At 48.6% G+C, this 17,008-nt stretch overlaps 1 protein-coding gene and 1 non-coding gene across 2 annotated transcripts in view; both read right to left on the minus strand.

The window, feature by feature from the left end:
• Nucleotides 1–3,678: 3,678 nt before the first annotated feature.
• Nucleotides 3,679–17,008, minus strand: part of ITGB3 (integrin subunit beta 3) — a 42,300-nt gene continuing 28,970 nt past the window's right edge. The window contains exons 9-15 of the mRNA XM_058676704.1: nucleotides 16,509–16,648; nucleotides 15,345–15,769; nucleotides 10,751–10,973; nucleotides 9,799–9,899; nucleotides 8,733–8,852; nucleotides 5,660–5,826; nucleotides 3,679–3,833 (exon numbers count right to left, since the gene is read on the minus strand). Of these exons, the coding sequence (XP_058532687.1) occupies nucleotides 3,768–3,833; nucleotides 5,660–5,826; nucleotides 8,733–8,852; nucleotides 9,799–9,899; nucleotides 10,751–10,973; nucleotides 15,345–15,769; nucleotides 16,509–16,648 (1,242 nt within the window). The 3' untranslated portion in view covers nucleotides 3,679–3,767. The remainder of the gene's footprint in view (nucleotides 3,834–5,659; nucleotides 5,827–8,732; nucleotides 8,853–9,798; nucleotides 9,900–10,750; nucleotides 10,974–15,344; nucleotides 15,770–16,508; nucleotides 16,649–17,008) is intronic.
• LOC131482458 (U6 spliceosomal RNA) lies at nucleotides 6,181–6,284 on the minus strand. Its single transcript, XR_009247014.1, has one exon. It is a non-coding gene; the product is annotated as a U6 spliceosomal RNA (small nuclear RNA).

Genomic DNA, 17,008 nt, shown 5'->3' on the forward strand with positions numbered 1-17,008 from the left:
TGTGAAAACAATGCACAGCAATTCACAATCTGCCTTTAATTGGTCTTTACATGGCTCTATCACAACAGAATTTAGACTACAGAGGCCAAGTGTTAAAGGATTACAAATGTGGCTTAACATAAATCATTTCATTTCATTGTCATGTATTTTTCTCCACTTTCATTCATTAGGCACAGGTACAAAGCTGAAAGGAATAACTCTATGGGCATATTTTATTTATTTTTTAATTTATTTTATCTGAAAGGCAGAGTGAAAAAGAGAGACAAAATCTTCCATCTGTGAGTTCACTCCCCAAATGGCCTCAACTACTGGGTCCTAGATCAGGCTGAAGCCAGGAACTCCACAACGGTGTCTCACATAGATGGCCTGGGACCAAGTATTTGAGCCATCTTCCTTTGCCTTCTAGGTACATTAGCAGAGAGCTGGCTCAGAAGCTGAGCAGCCCAGACCTGAATCAGCCCTGCAGCATCTGATGCAGGCATCGCAGATGGTGGCTTAAACCACTGCACATGCAGCACTGGTGACCCCTGTGGCTGCAGGTTCTTGTCCCAACTTCTCCACTTCCAATCAGAGTCCCTGCTAATGACCTAGGAAAAGCAGTGGGAAATGACTGAACTGTTTGAGCCCCAGCACTCAACGTGGGAGAAACCCAGAAGCTCCTTCCTGCCTTGGCATAGCCCAGATTCCACCAAGTAGGGGGTAAGCCAGTGGATAAAAGGTCCTTCTCTGTCTCATCCTCTCTCTGGGTAACTGCCTTTCAACCTGGGGCCAGCAGTGTGGCATGATGGGTAAAGCCACCTCCTATAGTACTCGTATTCCATAAAGGTGTCAGTTCATGTCCCAGCTGCTCCACTTCCGATCCAGCTCCCTGTTAATGTCCTGGGAAAAGAAGCAGATGACCTAAGTGTCTGGACCTCTGCCTACCACTCTCCTCTCTATGTAACCCTGTGAAATAACCTACTCATTTTGAAAATATTCTGTAAAGAAATACTCTGTATTCTGATGCTTGCTTCAGTTCCTATAGTGGTCATCATTCTGCTACATTTGGAAACACGCTGGTTCTAAATTAATCTGCTGCTGCTTATTTCCACCCAAAGAAACAGAAACAACCCAGGAGGCCCAGGGCAGCCATAGGCCAGCTCTTCTGAGAAAGCACATTTAATTCACTGCTGCACAATTCAAACACAGAGGTGGTTAGCACATCAGGAAGGTACTGAGTTCATCTCAGTCAGGAAAACTTAACAAGGAGAAGCATCTAGAATTCATGGATGACCTAGAAATATCCAAAAGGTAAAGAGCTGACTCAATATGACAACTTGACAGGAGTGTTCAAAATTTCCTGTTACGGTCCATAGACCCTGAGATTGGACAAAAAGTATTCCCAAAAGGGAAGGATGGTACACAGTCCATTTGCACCACATAATCCAATGCTGGGATACTAGTTAGACATTCAATCTATGCGCGGCTGAAATTGTACATGTGATTTCATGACCACAACTAGCTGTCCCCACATGATGACAAACAGCATTGGTCTTCAAGACCTATAAGCCTCATTCAAGTGGCTCAGAATAGATTCCTCCTCCTTTTCCCATTTGCAATATGTTTCTCTCCTTTGATGGAGTTTCATTTAAGCCATTTGAAGAAAATATCCCACTGCTCCATTCATAAAGTAGGTCTCTGTAGCTGGAGGTCACAGGAAGCTTCTAAACTTCCTGAATTGGTGATCGCCCCTCCTCTTTGTCTATTTATCCTTCTGCCATAGCCCCACCGTCAACAGTAGGAGGCAATCTACAGGCAAGACAGGGTTCAGGCATTTGCCTCTTTAATTCCAAGCCTTATTCTCATGGCTGACACATGGGTGGGCCATTGGCTAATTCTTCTTTCCTAATATGTGGGTGTAAATGTGTGCAAAGTGAACTAAGAAAAAATAACCAGGGTGCTTCAGTGCTACATCAGGACATGTACCGCTAACAAAAGTTGGAAAAGAGGTTCCAAGAGAGGACACGATGAGACTGTCATAGGAACATAGGAATGACATCTGCTCTTGGCAAGGCCAGGTCTATCTAATCAATATCTAGTCAATATTGCACAGACTGTGTGCCTGTTGCTGCCGTTTAAGTCTCAGTTTCCTAGAATGTCAGCTGTAAAAGAGACCTTCTAGATAGGCTGGTCCAACTCCATTTTCAAACTAAAAACTAAGGCAGGGGGGAAATAAAGTGATTTGCCTTAATTAGGGTTAAAGTCATCTTGGCTGCATCACGGAGGCCAGGACTTGGGTTTTTTGATTATCAATCAGAACACTGTTTATTGGTCTTTCTCTTGTTCAGGGGTGACAAGGCCGTGATTTTTACTGTTGGGTGGATGTCAACACTAATGGAGCAATTGCTATTGTTGAGACACAAGAAAAGTCCCTCCTCCTCAAGAAAGGTCCAGTGTGTCCATATTGCCATGCCCTTGGGCTTCTAGGAAGAGGGAGAGCTCCTTGCAGACCCAGCAACTGAGCAGTGATTCACTCTGAGTGATACCAAGCGGCAGTGTGCTCCCCTCCACATCTTCATGATTTTTCAGGCTCTTCCTTTTTTGTCATCCAGTAAAATTGCAAACATAATGCAAGGATATCTATTCACATGTTCTTTTCAGTTAAGCAAACCTCATCGTGGTTTCAGGTGTTCCGAAGAGAAGGAAATAAAACTGCACCATGGCCCCTCAGGTTAAAAACTGAGTTAGAATGAGGTTGTCCAGCCGATAGGAGGAGCCACAATGACTACATGGCGGGCGCATTGTTCCATCCTGGCACTTATGCCCAGCAGACACAGAGCGATTTCTTCACCAAATGCTCAAGAGGTAGAAAAATACAATCACTCCCAGACCCTGGGTAGAACAGGAGTAAGGGGCAAGGGTGGGAAGGTACCCTGGACCAAGGGCAGAAAACCTGCTGGCTCTCCCTTGGAGGAAAACACTGGGTCAAGAGAGAAAGCCAGTACACAGAAAAAAAAAAAAAATACCTACAACAATGAGGGCATGGAAGTAGGAGGTAAGGAGATGGTGCTGGTTTGATGGTGACAGACTTGAACTGCCAATGAGGCAAATCCAAAGGATTTATAATTAGGTCTCAGAGGATGCTAGCACATCCCTCAGACCCCATGTGGCCCCTGAGTGGCCCTGCTGGCTTCATTCTCAGAAGTTCAAAGAATCAGGTGAGAGCCCTACGACAAAGCCAGACTGAGGTGATGGCAAAAGTTACTGTCAGCTCACCCCTGACTCCTCCTGGGACCCCAGGGAAGAGGACATGGATGGAGACACTGAGGACACAGCTGGGGGTGAAGCCCCACCCTCATCAATGTGGCTGTTGGGAGTCAGGCCTGAGAGGCACAGACCAAACTCCAGAACTAGTGCGGCGTGGCCTCCCCTCCTCTGGGATGAGAGGTCTCAGCCATGCCCTTTTCTTCAGGGATAAGGGGTGGCCAGGAGAGCTGGCTTCTCTCTGAGGTACTGAAGGACACCTGCTGGGCTCAGAACTTACCGTCAAGCTAAGCAGACACAATCCCTGCAGGTAGCATTCTGAGGACAAAGGCGCAGGACCTGTGCTCATGAGGACACCAAGTCACACATTCCCCTGACACACACACACACACACACACACACACACACACACACACACCCCATGGCCCCACATCCCACCCCCACCACTGTCATCCATAGATATGATGGCAGAAACGGCCTCCATTGGCACGGCCTGAAGTACTCAGAGGATGGTCGCCTGGTCACTAAGTGCCCCGGTAGGTGATATTTGTGAAGGTGGACGTGGCCTCCTTATACAGCGGGTTGTTGGCCTGCGGAGAGAGCAGAGACCTGTCTGTGGGGAGTCCTCAGCCCTCCCCTGCCTCCAAGGCTTTGAGTTCATCTGAGAAGTTTGCCTGCAATACTTGTTCTGGAATACACCATCAGGGAAGCAGATGGACACTCAGGGATTCACGTGAAGGACAGGAATGTCCATCTTGTCACTGTTCCTACCAGGCTAAGTACTGGCCGTGCCTTCTGGGCATCCCTGAATATTCTGGTACAGCTTTCCCCAGCCTTCCCACCAGCCTTCTCTCCCCTACACTCTCTTCTGCCCTGCCCTCCCTTTCCCTCACTGTGACAGCACTGGAAGGGATAGGCAAAGGAAGCGTAGTAAAGCAGATGGTAATTACAACAGATAATCCATAATTTGTTTTCATCTCAACCTTCCACGCACTATCACAAAACTTGCCTGTTCTCAGAAAAACCTACTCAGTTTCCCAAAATATTTTCTAACAGAAAGCAACAAGTCCCATAATACAGAGTCATCCTTAAGGGTGGCTTCAAGAAATCCAGCATATCCTTGTGCACCTCTGGGATACAGGATATATCACACCATCCCAAGAGAAACATCTCAGCTTCATGGGACTGTTGCTTACCAAGGTCTGGGGCCACCCTTCAAAGGACAACAGACTTCCTGCCTAAGCATGCACTTTCAGGGAGTCAAGTTATAATGTAGAAGATAAACCCAAAAAGAGCAGAGTAAAATTAAGTCTATCCAGAAAACCCCTGATAAACGCACATTTGATCGGATTAGATTGGGATGAGCTACAGGGGCCTGATTTGGAGGCTTTCTTATCATCATCTGGAGAAAAAGGAAGCCATTGAGATGAAATGACATCATGGTACTATCCTCAAGAGGCTGGTCTCAAAAGGAACTGCTAGGGTAACCTAAGTCCCTCCTACAAGCAGGCCACTTATCTCTCTGTGTTCTGTTTCCATAACTGTAAAGTACAAATAAGAACACTGCCCAGCACATAGGGTTGTCAGAGGAAGGGATTTAGAAAAGGCTCAGGGAGAAATGGAATTAAAAGTTAACTTCTTTTGGTGATATATCTATGCTCACATTTTGTTTTTTCCTAACATTATGAATTTTCTGAAGGTCCCACACAGAGATAATATGTAAAAAGCTGTTAGAGAACCTTCTGATACACATTAACTGCTCAGTAAATGAAACACTGGCTATGAGGCGACTCCAGAATGTTCATGCCACAGTGCCACTGGCTCTGGCAGGTAGGGTACTTGCATCCCATTTCACAGCAGCTGGGTTCAACATCTTCTAGTGCATAGCCCAGGACTCAGCAGAGAAGGCTCCAGGGATTCAGTTCCTGCCATTTATGTGGGAGATCTAAACTGAGTTCCCAGCTCCCAGTTCCTACCAAGTCTAGCCCTGGCTAACTGTAGCATTTGGGACTACCTGTTAAATTCATTAAATGTGAAAATTTTGCATGATCTCTTGATTTCATTTGCCCAAGAATTTTTGTATACTACCATATACAAACGTATACTAAGAGTTGAAATATATACCAGTAATGCCTGCCTCCACGGGAGAGGAGGTTTCTCTTTTCATTTTCCGTAGTGTCTGAGCAGAGCTAGCTCGCGTCAGACCTCACTGACATGGCCTCAGGTCCCAGGGGTACAGGGAATCAGGAGGTTTCCAGGAAGGTTAAGCATGCTCAGAGCATATCCCCATTTCCAGAACAGACAACAACAGCCCATCTGCAGTGCTGGCTGACCCTGACCATGACCCCAAGCACCTGCTGTCTCCACTTGAGGATAATGGCTCAAGAAAGCCTGCAGCCCAGCCCAGCCCTCTTACAGTATCCCATTTCGCTCTTGCTCGTTCTTCCTCAAATTTAGCAAACTCTTTCCGGTCATGGATGGTGATGAGCAGCTTCCAGATGAGCAGCGTGGCAAGGCCAATGAGCAGAATGGCCCCCATCACTGACATCAGGACCACCAGGATGTCAGGGCCCTTGGGACACTCTGTCAGGAAGGAAAGGGAGAGCAGAGGCCTGTGAATCATGTAGGAATCCCTTGGACTGGTTATGAAAAGGTCTCTTTACTACTAAATAGTAGTAGTAAGTACTTACAAGGTCTACTTATTACTTATTGAATTCTTTATTAACTTATGATTATAAAGTCAATTGAACGTATGTCATCACCAATTCGATACTACTTTTTTTTTTTAACCATTGCCTATACCTGTAATGCCACGGTACACCTGAATAGCAGAATGTTAAGCTTCTGTTACTAAAGGACTATACTATTGTAACAACATGAAGGAAAATGGAAAGGGAAGAAGGGAGGGAATCCCTATACCTAAAAACTATCACTGAAAATAACAATTTAAAAATTAAAAGAAAGCATGTCATTGCGCAGGGGCCATGCTAATCTTCTCTGTATCGTTCCAATTTTAGTATATGTGCTGCCGAAGCGAGCACAAGAAAGCATGTCATTGCAAAAATTAAAAAAAAAATAAGGAAGGAAGAGGCAGTTAGCAACAAAGGAAGAATAAAAGAAGGTTGGGAAATATTATGTTCTTAAAACTGTATATAAGAGAGCCTAGTGTGGTAGCTAGTGGCTAAAGCCCTCACTGTGCATACTCCACGATCCCATATGGGCACTGGTTCTAATCCTGGCTATTCCACTTCCCTTCCAAGCTCCCTGCTTGTGGCCTGGGAAAGCAGTCAAAGATGGCCCAAAGCTTGGGAGACCCAGACAAGGCTCCTGGCTCCTGACTTGGGATCAGCCTGGCAAAGCCCCAGTCATTGCAGTCCTTCAGGGAGTGAATCACTGGATGGAAGACTTGTCTATAATTCCGCCATTCGAATAAGTAAAATAAATCCTTTTTAAAAATGGAAAGATCTACACACATGAGAGCCTGTATTCTGGCAGAGCAGCGAGTAGCTGGTGCAGAAAAGCACTGGTCCCTTTTGTCAGGGTCACGTTTAGTTTCCCGGAATCTGCATCCCTCTCTGTCCTCCCCTGATGGACACAAAGAGTGACTTGTCGCTGTCTGGGTTGCTGTATGCTCTGCAGCCAGCCCGCCTGGGTCTGAGTCCTGGCTTACCACTTACTCCGCTGCATGATGACTGGGAAATTACTGGGCCTTTCTGGGCTTCTGTTTCCTATTTCTCCATCATTAAAATAGTAAAGTAATAGCACTGACTTTTCAACTTTGTCGTTACAAGGAATGGCTTAAGTTCACTCTATTTAACGAACTCAGAACAGCGCATGACATAGAATGAATGCTCGAAGAGTCAGCCACTGTTATTACAGGTGTTCCTCGTGGTGCCACCCTGGTTCAGACACTGACGTTGATGAGGGCTGCTAACATAGCAACTTTTTCAGCACTCTCAGAGAACAGGCCTCCCAGCCATAACAATATTGTGGGTTCTTTCTCAGACATTTGGTTATCTAAAACCCCAACTCTGTTGAAAGCTGACTTCTGCTTGACCTGGTCAGCACCCAACACAAACAGGCATATGTCAGCCACCAAGGGTCAGTCTGGGTGTGTCTTGCAGAGACCTTCCCAGAAGCCTCCAGTGGTGGACAAGTGACCTCACTCTGGCAGCCTCAGGTGGATGAAAGCAGGTGTTTGTATGTGTGAGAACTGATGTACCGGGAAAGGAAGTCACCCCCCACAGCCCACACCATCTCCCACCTTCCTCTCTAAACATACACATTGTGCTCACCAGACACCACTCAAAAACAACCACCACCACAAACCCAAGGTGGCAGCTTCCCAACCCTCCAAATTATAACCTGTCTGTAACAAATGGAGTGCCTGGAGAGAGGAGCTAAGGAACCAAGTGTGTTCCCTGGAATGAAGGGCCCCAGTTCTGAGAAAAACCATTGTGAAGTCTCCAGGAGATTGGGGTAGGGCAGCCCCCAGGACAGGCAGAGAACCTCAGGAAGTATTTGTAGGAAAACTGTTAGCCATTTGCCCTCAAAGGGCTAAGTGGCAGACTCCCTAAAGCAACAACAAGATCAGGCAGTCTCCGGGGAATACCCTCAACCAGAGCAGTGGGCTCATGCTGAGTGGCCCAAGGTCAGGAAAGACTAGGGGTTAATTCAGCAAACAAAAGTACAGACAGCCCAGATAAATCTGTATTCAGAAAGACAACAAGCTACTTGGTAATCTAAGTAGATACCATATATTACATGTGACATGCTATGTTTTACCTGGCAACTCTATCTAGAAGTGATGAAGCTCTGGGTCATGAGCCCATTCCACACTGGCCAGCACTAAACCCCTTGGTAATGCTCTCTTGCTGCCCTGCAGTGGCTCAGCCCTTTGGTGGGGAGCATCTTAGAGTAAGTGTTGAAGAACAGAAAGAGAACACTTGCCTCCTAAGCTCTGGGTCCCTGGCTACTGCATTCTACTTCAAGCCAGGGAAAGAGCAAGGCAATGAAATAGTAATGTGAGCCTGGGGATCTGGGGTCCCCTTTCCTACGACGCAGGAGGGGTCTGCTGCAGTAAGTCATCCGGAACAAAACTGAGTCAATGTCTCAAACCCATTACTACATCCTGTAGTGAGCCTGTTAAGAGCAATGCCTCCAACCACCCTCCGACCATTTGGCCTTCCCCTGGAGGGGCAAACAGCTACTGGCAGCCACCTCACTTGACATGCGCTGTAAACTGTAGAACTTCTTTAACTCCTTGGACTTGGATGAAATCCATACCTACCTCCCTACCCTTCCTATACAGCTTATTTTTGCTCTTTCCTCAATGTGTAAACGTCACTTTTACAAATCCCCCTTACCCAGATGATGCACTAACTCAGCTCTACAAGGTCAAGCGTACCCTGTTCTGCCTAAAAGGGGTATGAGTGGAAATCCCTGCCTGATCTGACTCCCTCTCCCTGGGGGCAGGTGCAGGGCCTCACCTGGCTCTTCTACCACATACAGGATGGACTTGCCACTGGAGTCTTCGTAGTACTGGAATCTGACGACACAGTCATCCTCATTCTTGTAGGTACAATTCACTGCATCCTTGCCAGTGTCCCCTAGATGGGCAAAAAGGTAGAATAATGAAAACCAGGTCAGTTCTCAGCTCCTGACCTAGGACTTCTGAGCATGTGTCTGACATGAAGTAAGATGTCTAGATTTGAGACTCTGGCAACTGCTACTCAGTGATCAGACTGACACATGTCATCTCTCATAGTCCATTTCCAGTTCTCAGCCCTTCCCCTGGAAGGCAGATGCTTCAATAGCTTCACACAAAATCGGGCTCTTGCACATGCCAATCCAGGGTGAGTTACCTGACCTCATCAATTCTCTTTGTCAATTTAGAAGAATGGTAGCTCCACCTCACAGAATGGGTACAGAATTAAAGATAAATAGTCCTGACATTTGGTGGGGAATTACTATTTTTGGAGAGACTGCCAACCCCCAACACTATCTGACACCTCACTGACTCACATAAACATAGCAAATGTGCGGAGAGCAGCAAAGACCACCTCCTTCTAGGTCAAGATCAGCACAGGCCAGAACAACTGCAGGTAAGAGTCTTGCTCCTCTCTTTGCTTTTCCTTCTGTCTCATTCCAAGATGGGATCCAGAAATCCAGGAGGTCTTCAGGATAAATATCCTCCCAATCAGCAATGCTATATGCAAAAGCCTTGGCATTGCTTTGCATTGAGTGACCCTGACAAGTGTGTACGACAAATGCTTCTCATAGGCACCTCCCAGGTCTAGATCTCAGTTTCTGCATCTGTAGGTGGACACACCTTCCTCCTCTCCTTGGGAAGGAGAAGTTATGGCTCGCTGGTCACAGTAATCTGAGTGCAGGAGGACCCTCAGGAACACCAGCAGCCACCCACACCTATGTGCAGGAAGCCTGCACACATTGCTCCATGCAGGAACTGCCTTCACACCCAGACAGGAGCTGCGGTTGAACTGCAATGAGCCAGATGGAGCCGGGATCTCCAACCAGGGTGTGAGCTGCACTTACTGAGCTCCTTCACAGACTCGATCTCGTCACGGCAGTAGCGGTTGCAGGTGCCTTTCTCGTGGAGGGTTCCCCGCTCAAACTTTGTACACTCCACACAGTCCCTACAAGAGCACAGGACAGTGAGGTAGGTGGGGAGGGGCAAGCTATAGGGTGTTCCAGTCCAGCTCTGACCTCCATGTATCTACAAATCTGCTCCACTTCAGACAAAAAAAAAATATCTGTATGTATCTCTAAGACAATGCTGGAGGTCTGGAGTTCAAGGGTAGCCCTCTTCACCCTCAGGCAGGATCTGACAGGCAAATATCACCAAATCATTCCCAAAACTCCTTCACGTCCTGGCACACGCAGGGCCACGCTAAGTACGACAAACATACAGATTTTCTGTGAGGACTGATCGCACAATAGAGGGAGACTTGGTGCAAAATGAAACTGTTAGGCCCTTGTGCAAAACTTCCTAAAAACCTCCAGACAGTGGCAGTAGAGTGTTAATACCAGCACAGGGCCCTGCACAGCTGCGCGGTGGTACCACCGTGACTCCAGCGCAAGTGGCAGTACAGACATGGCTGGTCTGATCCACGGGTCTGCTCTGGTGAGATTCCTGTCACACAGTCCCCCAGAACCCAGCCCCTGTGCACCCCACAGAGTGAGACCTTCAGCACTGGGCTGTTCCCCAGAAGTAACTGCTTTCACCTTCCTTCCCAGTCACAGGATTCAGCATGTCCCTTCTCCCCCCAGGAATGGGCTTCCCTGACGTGTCCTGCAGCTCCTGCTCAGCGCTTCACAGCAGCCCTACTCTCCTACCTTCCCCAAGGCCTTGCTAGACAGCAAAGAGTTAGCCTTGTGGCTCAAGCAGGCTCCTCTCACTAAATTTCTGGTAAGTAACAAAGAGAATCTGACAGCTGAGGATTCTAGTCTAGGGGACTTCCCCCTGGCCACCAGTGTCCCCACTCACTTCTTAAAGGTGCAGGCATCTGGGCAGGTGGGACACTTCTCACAGGTATCCCCGTAGGAGCCTGGCTGGACGCAGACGCAGCTGCCGCATTCGCACTTGCCCCGGCCACTGCACAGCAGCCCATTGCTGGACAGGCAGGTGTCGGTGCGTGTGGTGCAGTTGCAGTAGTAGCCGGTCCAGTCGGAGTCACACAGGCAGTCCCCACAGCTGCACTGGCCATGGCCTGTGAACACACAGTTCCACTGCTGAAGGCTCTGTCCCCGAGACCAGTCTATAAACAGCCACTCTGCTCTCCCCACCCAGACAGACAACAGTCCACCAGCAGCAAGCTGGCTTACTGTCGGGAAGCCTGACCCTGCAGGGATAAACTCAGTTCTCTGGTGTCCCAGGTCTAGCAGGATTTGATCTGAGTCCCCACAGGGTAGAGGAGTCTCCAGAACTATGTCTCTCAGGCCTGGTCCTGCATCCCTCCTCCTTCCCAGCCAGCTTCTAGTACAAAGACAAGAAAGCAGCCCTGCAGCCCAGAGAGCTGGCACAGCACCAAGGCCCAGCACCAAGCTCACAAAGGGCATTCAAGAAGATAACAGCATGGCCTGGTGCTGCCAAGAGGCCTCCCTTGGCCCCTAAATGCTTTCCATTTGTCCTCCCATAGGGCTGCTCCCACCTCTGCACTCCAGAGTCACAGTATAGGGCCACAACCAAACATCTTCAAATACGTTCTTTTTCTTTTTGAAGTTGTAGGCGCAGTTCAACCATCTCTGGTTTCACCCACATGACCTGTCTTTCTTGTCTTAGTTCTCTCAATCTGACCTCTGAGGTGGGCCTGGGCATGTAGCTGAGCAGCCTTGGAACAGAAGAAAACTGTATCTCTTTCCAAAGATGCCCATGGCAAGGAGTGCCAACAAAAACCTCAATGATGATGATCATGCCGGGAACGTCTGTTAGATAATCTGTAGCAAGCACCGTGCCATGTTTTTTAGTACAGAGGTCCTATTTGCTTCTCATAGCAACCCTGCCTAAGGCCACTCGGCTTATAAATGGCACACATGGGCAGAAGTCACTCTTCAGATCCCCATTGCCTAGCCTCCGTGCAGTATCTCTGTTTATGAATACTATGGTTTTCTAGAAGACTTCTGTCATTTACAGAGAAAAATGGCTGTATCCAGCAGATGGGGAGTTAGTTTGAATGCAGTGTTCTCAAAGTGACGCCAGTAGAGGAAGAGAGACTAAAAGTAGCAAGTAGAAAACCTAGCAACTAGGCTTGATACCAATGATAAATTCTGAAGACAGCACATTTTAGATACTCAAATGTACTGAACTGTGGCATAGCTGATAAAATCACTGGCTATAATACCAGTATCCCATACAGGCATGGATTCATGTCCCACCTGCTCCATTTCCAATCCTCTCTCTGCTGTAGGCCTGGGAAAAGTAGCAGAAAATGACCAAAGTGTTTGGGTTCCTGCCACCCACAAGGAAAATCTAGATAAAGCTCCTGGTTTGAGCCTGGGCCAGCCCTGGCTATTGCAGCCATCTGAGGACTGAACCAGCAGACCAAAGATCTCTCTTTAAATCTCTCTCTCCAAATCTCTCTCTCTAGGTGCCCTTTCTCTCTCCCACATACACAAGGTTCCCCCATGACAGGGTTTACAAGCTAGTTAAATTCCCAGAAACACACACACATTCACTGCCATGCTCCATGGTTTGTGTTATGACAGTTTAAACAGTTTGGAGCCCTTATGGGGAGGATCCTACAGGCATGGAGGTATGGGAGGGAGCCCGGGACAGGATGGACAGCTTAGAGGCAGGCTGTCTTCCTCTACCATTCATTTAGTGAGATTTTTCCAGGGATGGGCAAACATCTTGACCATGGGCCATTTGAGGCCTGCAAAACCATCTGGCCTAGCCCTGCCAAGGCAACCACAGGCAAGAGTCAACATTCAACAAATCTGCAACAGCCTAATTTTTTTTTTTTTGGTTGATAATTCTGTATGACCCTCAGATGATGTTATAAATATCCAAACAGCCCTTGGCAGAAAACAAGCTCTCCACCCTTGCAATGTTGGCTGCTAAACACTGCAGAAATATGACTCATTTTACAGCCCCCGGACCAGGAAGACTGATGAATAAGAAAAATCTGACTGTTAATCAGAGGAAAGGCAGGGGACAAACGGGAAGCAACCTGAATGGAAACCACTTCACTGTGAGCAGGTGGCCAGGGAGGCGGAAGAATGGATGGTATGCGGCCAGGCTCCACAGTGACCCAGCAGTGTTCTGCAGCGTCCACAAAGGCATTCAAGATTCAGACACACCTCAACTGCCTTGGAAAGAAATGGCTGTTTCTCAGGAAGGAGGCAAACATACCCCAGCTGCCCAGGCACCACAGGGGCACTAGGCAGTAGGAAAGCAGAAAGCCCTAAAGTCCTGAGGCTGGCCCCCCGGAAGCACAGCTGGTGGTGGGAATTCCTATTCAGAAGTCTTACGGGAAAATGGAAGACAGGGAGGGAAGTGGGCTAGGGCAGAGGCTAAGGCTGACAGGAACAAAGTTCAGGACAGAGACTTCCTCAGTCTGACCACATGGTGGGCTCCAAGGCACAAACTGAGGTTCATCTGGAGGGAAAGGGACCGGTCTCAGGTGACCCTAGCAGCCACTGACCAGCTTGGGGGCAAGGCAGTTCCTGGCAGCCAGGGCAATGCTCTCAGGCAATGATCAGCGGCCAGGGCAGCGCTGCGTCCACTCCGCCTCACTTTTGGCCAGGGCTCCCAGAGGGGGAAATACCAATACTACAGAGGCCTGGCAGCTCTCCAAGGCCTTGGTCTCTTCGAAAATCCTTGTCCCACAGTGTTTTCTTTGTGAGGCTAAACAAAGCGACCCTTGACAGGTTGATCTGCTGGGTGGCCAGGGGCAAGGCTGGGAGTAGAAGTGGCAGGCCTGAGTTGACCCGCTGACCCCAAGCCCTAGTAAGGTCAGCCTCCAACAGGAAGCCACAGTGTGGTAATATCACAGGACTGGAACCTGTCCAGCAAAGCAAGGCTGAGCCTGGGTTCACAGGAAAGTCAGAGGAGCAGGGTAAGAAGTGAAAAGGAAGAGGGGAAGGAGCGGGAAGGCCAGAGCCTGTTTCCGGCGAGCGCTCACCACCTCTCCACGCAGCTAGTCTTCCTGGGCTGACCCATCACTCCATTCTGCTCCTAAGGAGCCAGGCCTTCCTCTGAGAGTCATCCAATGTCCACCCCCCTCCACCTCCATGATGCCCTCAGCCTTCCTTGGTCCACAAGGGGTCTCTCCAATGGTCTCCTCTGCCACACCCCAAGACCATCTCACTTCTGGGCCTGACAGAGTCTGTCATGTTGAGAACCATCCTTAGGTAAGTTGAGAACAACAACTCAGCATCTTTCAGGTAGAAAGACTCAAAATCGTGATTTCCAGTCTATAGCCAGAGACGCTACAGGGCAGGCCCGTCCAAGTTGAAATGTTTTAGCTTTGTTCTGTGTACTGTGATAGCCACTCACTGCATAGATGGCTACTGACCAACTAAGAAAAAAAAAAAAAACAAGTTTTTAAATTTTTTAAAATTTTGATTGAAGAATTTTTTATGTATTTGAAAAACAAAGTGACAGAGAGAGGGGTAAGGCTAGAGATATTCTCTCCCCCTTTCCACTCCACAAATGGACACAACAATGAGGGCTGGGCCAGGTCAAAGCTAGGGTCCAGGAACTCCCTCTGAGTCTCCCACATGGATGGAAGAGACCCAAGCACTTTGTCCATTCTCCACTGCTATTCCAAGGCCATTAGCAGGGAGCTACATTGGGAGTGGAGGAGCTAGGGTGCAAATCAGTGCTCGTATGGGATGCTGCTGTCACAGGCAGCTATTTAATCTGTTCCACTACAATGCCAAGTATTAATTAATTTAAAAAGTTTTGCGCCGGTAAAAGCTGCCATATTGGACAGCTCTATAATCCAAAAGGCAACAACAATATTAATAGTAGCAACAGGGACAACAACATGATGTCAACATTTAACAAACCCGTAGCACTTTCCGGACATTGTTCTAAGTATATAGATTCACTAGATGTGCTCCAATCTCTTACATATATAGCACAATTTTTCAAGTCTCTTAGGATTAAGAAAAATCATATAAAATTATTTCTAACTTTACATCTATTTTGACATCACATGTTTTCAAAGTGTATGACTTTTAAATATTTGGTCAGTGATATTATTAATATGAAAAGGGATCAATCCTAACATTCAAGAGGGTTAGAGCTATTGACTGAAAACCTTCATAAAGTGGGCAAAAGAAAGAGAAGGAAATAACCATCTTCAACCTGAGGTTCCCCTCGCCTTCCCACTGTGTTCTAACAGAGGACAGGGATCCCGGAAGCAGAGGCTCTGGTGGGGCGGTGGTGCTCTACAAGCAAGAACACAGGAGCTGAACAAAACTAAGGCGAATCCCATTCCTGCCTACCCCGTTGGTGTAGTGTCTGCTCAGTTCTGCCCCCCAGGGCCACCTCAAGCTCCCACCTAAGTAGCCAGGGGCTACAGGAGCATGTGCGTGCCTGTGGCAACCAGACAGGAGCTTAAGCATTTACTCACCAGAGCACATCTCCCCCTTGTAGCGGACACAGGAGAAGTCATCACACTCACAGTACTTGCCCGAGATCTTGCCAAAGTCACTGCTGTGGCAGACACATTGGCCACAGAGGCACTCGCCCCGCTGGCTGCAGGCAGGCTGGCCCTCCTTGGGGCTGCACTCATCCTGCTGGGACGGGTGGTAGTCCTCCTCGGAGCACTCGCACTGTGAACCCAGCCAGCCGGGCCCACAGCGGCACACCCCGCACTCAAAAGTCCCGTTGCCGTTGTTGCAGCGGTGGCTGTGAGGCTCAGCCCAGGCCTGGCAGGCACAGTCACAGTCAAAAGTCACCTGGACAGTGAGGCTGTCCTTGAAGCCCACTGGCTTGATGGTGAAGGACCTCTCCTTCTCCTGGGGGCAGCCGCGCACCTTGGCCTCAATGCTGAAGCTCACCTGGATGGCAAGAATGGAAGGCAAGATCACATTCAGCACAGGTGGGTCCAGTTGTCCCAGCCACCCTGGGAGAAAAATGCTACTCCTAGTCTTGCCAAAAGAGAACCCAATGGGGAGCGCCTTCCTCAGCTCTCCCTCCACCAGGGTCTGCAAGTCAGACACAAGGAGAGTTCGAAGGCGGTGACACACCCTGCTGGAGGCAGACCTGGTTTACAGGTATGGGTTAGAAGGTTGGTTTCTCGGCCTCCTATGGAACACACCAGCTCAAGCAGAAGAGAACCGTGCCCCTGGAAACACTCTGCTCTAGCCAGCTAAGTGAGCCGCACTGATGACACATCAGCACAAAGCATTATGCTGCATGTTCCCTTTGCTGTTGACTCTTGGGCAGCTAGAACAATGCACAGCACATAGCGACTTCAGTAACAAGTGGCAGGTGACAATGCCCCTTTCCATCAAAGGAAAGCGGAAGCATCACCTCGAGGGGAGACCGCAGGTTGATAAGGGGAGGAAAGTCAGAAATACTTCTATGTGTTATGAAATATGTCTTCCCCAAGAGAGGAAACCAAAAGGGCAAATTTTAGAAAATCTAAATGGTGAAATCCACTTCCTAGAGAAGAAGCCGGCAGCCACAGAAGCCTCAGAAGAAAAGGCTGGCATGCTGCAATGACCTGGAGGACGAAGGTACAAGGAAGGAACGGCATGGACACAGGCCATATCAGCCCTGCCCAGCCCACCTCACCGTGTCTCCGATCTTGAGTCCCACACAAGACTTGAGGCCTGGGATGACCTCATTGTTGAGGCAGGTGGCATTGAAGGACAGTGACAGCTCCTCAGGAAGATCACGCACTTCCAGCTCCACTTTAGAGCGGATTTTCTGAGCAGCAAACAGCAAAGGAAATGAACCAAGAGGAAATGGACCAGAACCCATTTCTCCCCAAGAAAACTCCATGTGATGGTCCTGGGCTCACATTGGCAGTGTCAGATGCTCAGGTTTTACCAGAAACTGCTGGGACGCCCCTCATAGCCTGTTAGCTGCTCTGTTTCCTGTCCAAGAACCTGTGCCCTCTGCCAGTTCCCATTTGTGCCCAGATGAGCGTGGGTGCTAATCCAAATCAGCTACATAACCTCCCACAGACCACACAAACACACTCAAGAGAAGTGCCCCAGGTCTGGCTACCTGGGGTAGCAGCAAGGTAATGCTTATGCAAGCTCCTCCTCCCCAGGCTTGCATCCC

This window comes from Ochotona princeps, chromosome 17 (genome assembly GCF_030435755.1).
Source record: "Ochotona princeps isolate mOchPri1 chromosome 17, mOchPri1.hap1, whole genome shotgun sequence".
Classification (NCBI taxonomy): Eukaryota; Metazoa; Chordata; class Mammalia; order Lagomorpha; family Ochotonidae; genus Ochotona; species Ochotona princeps.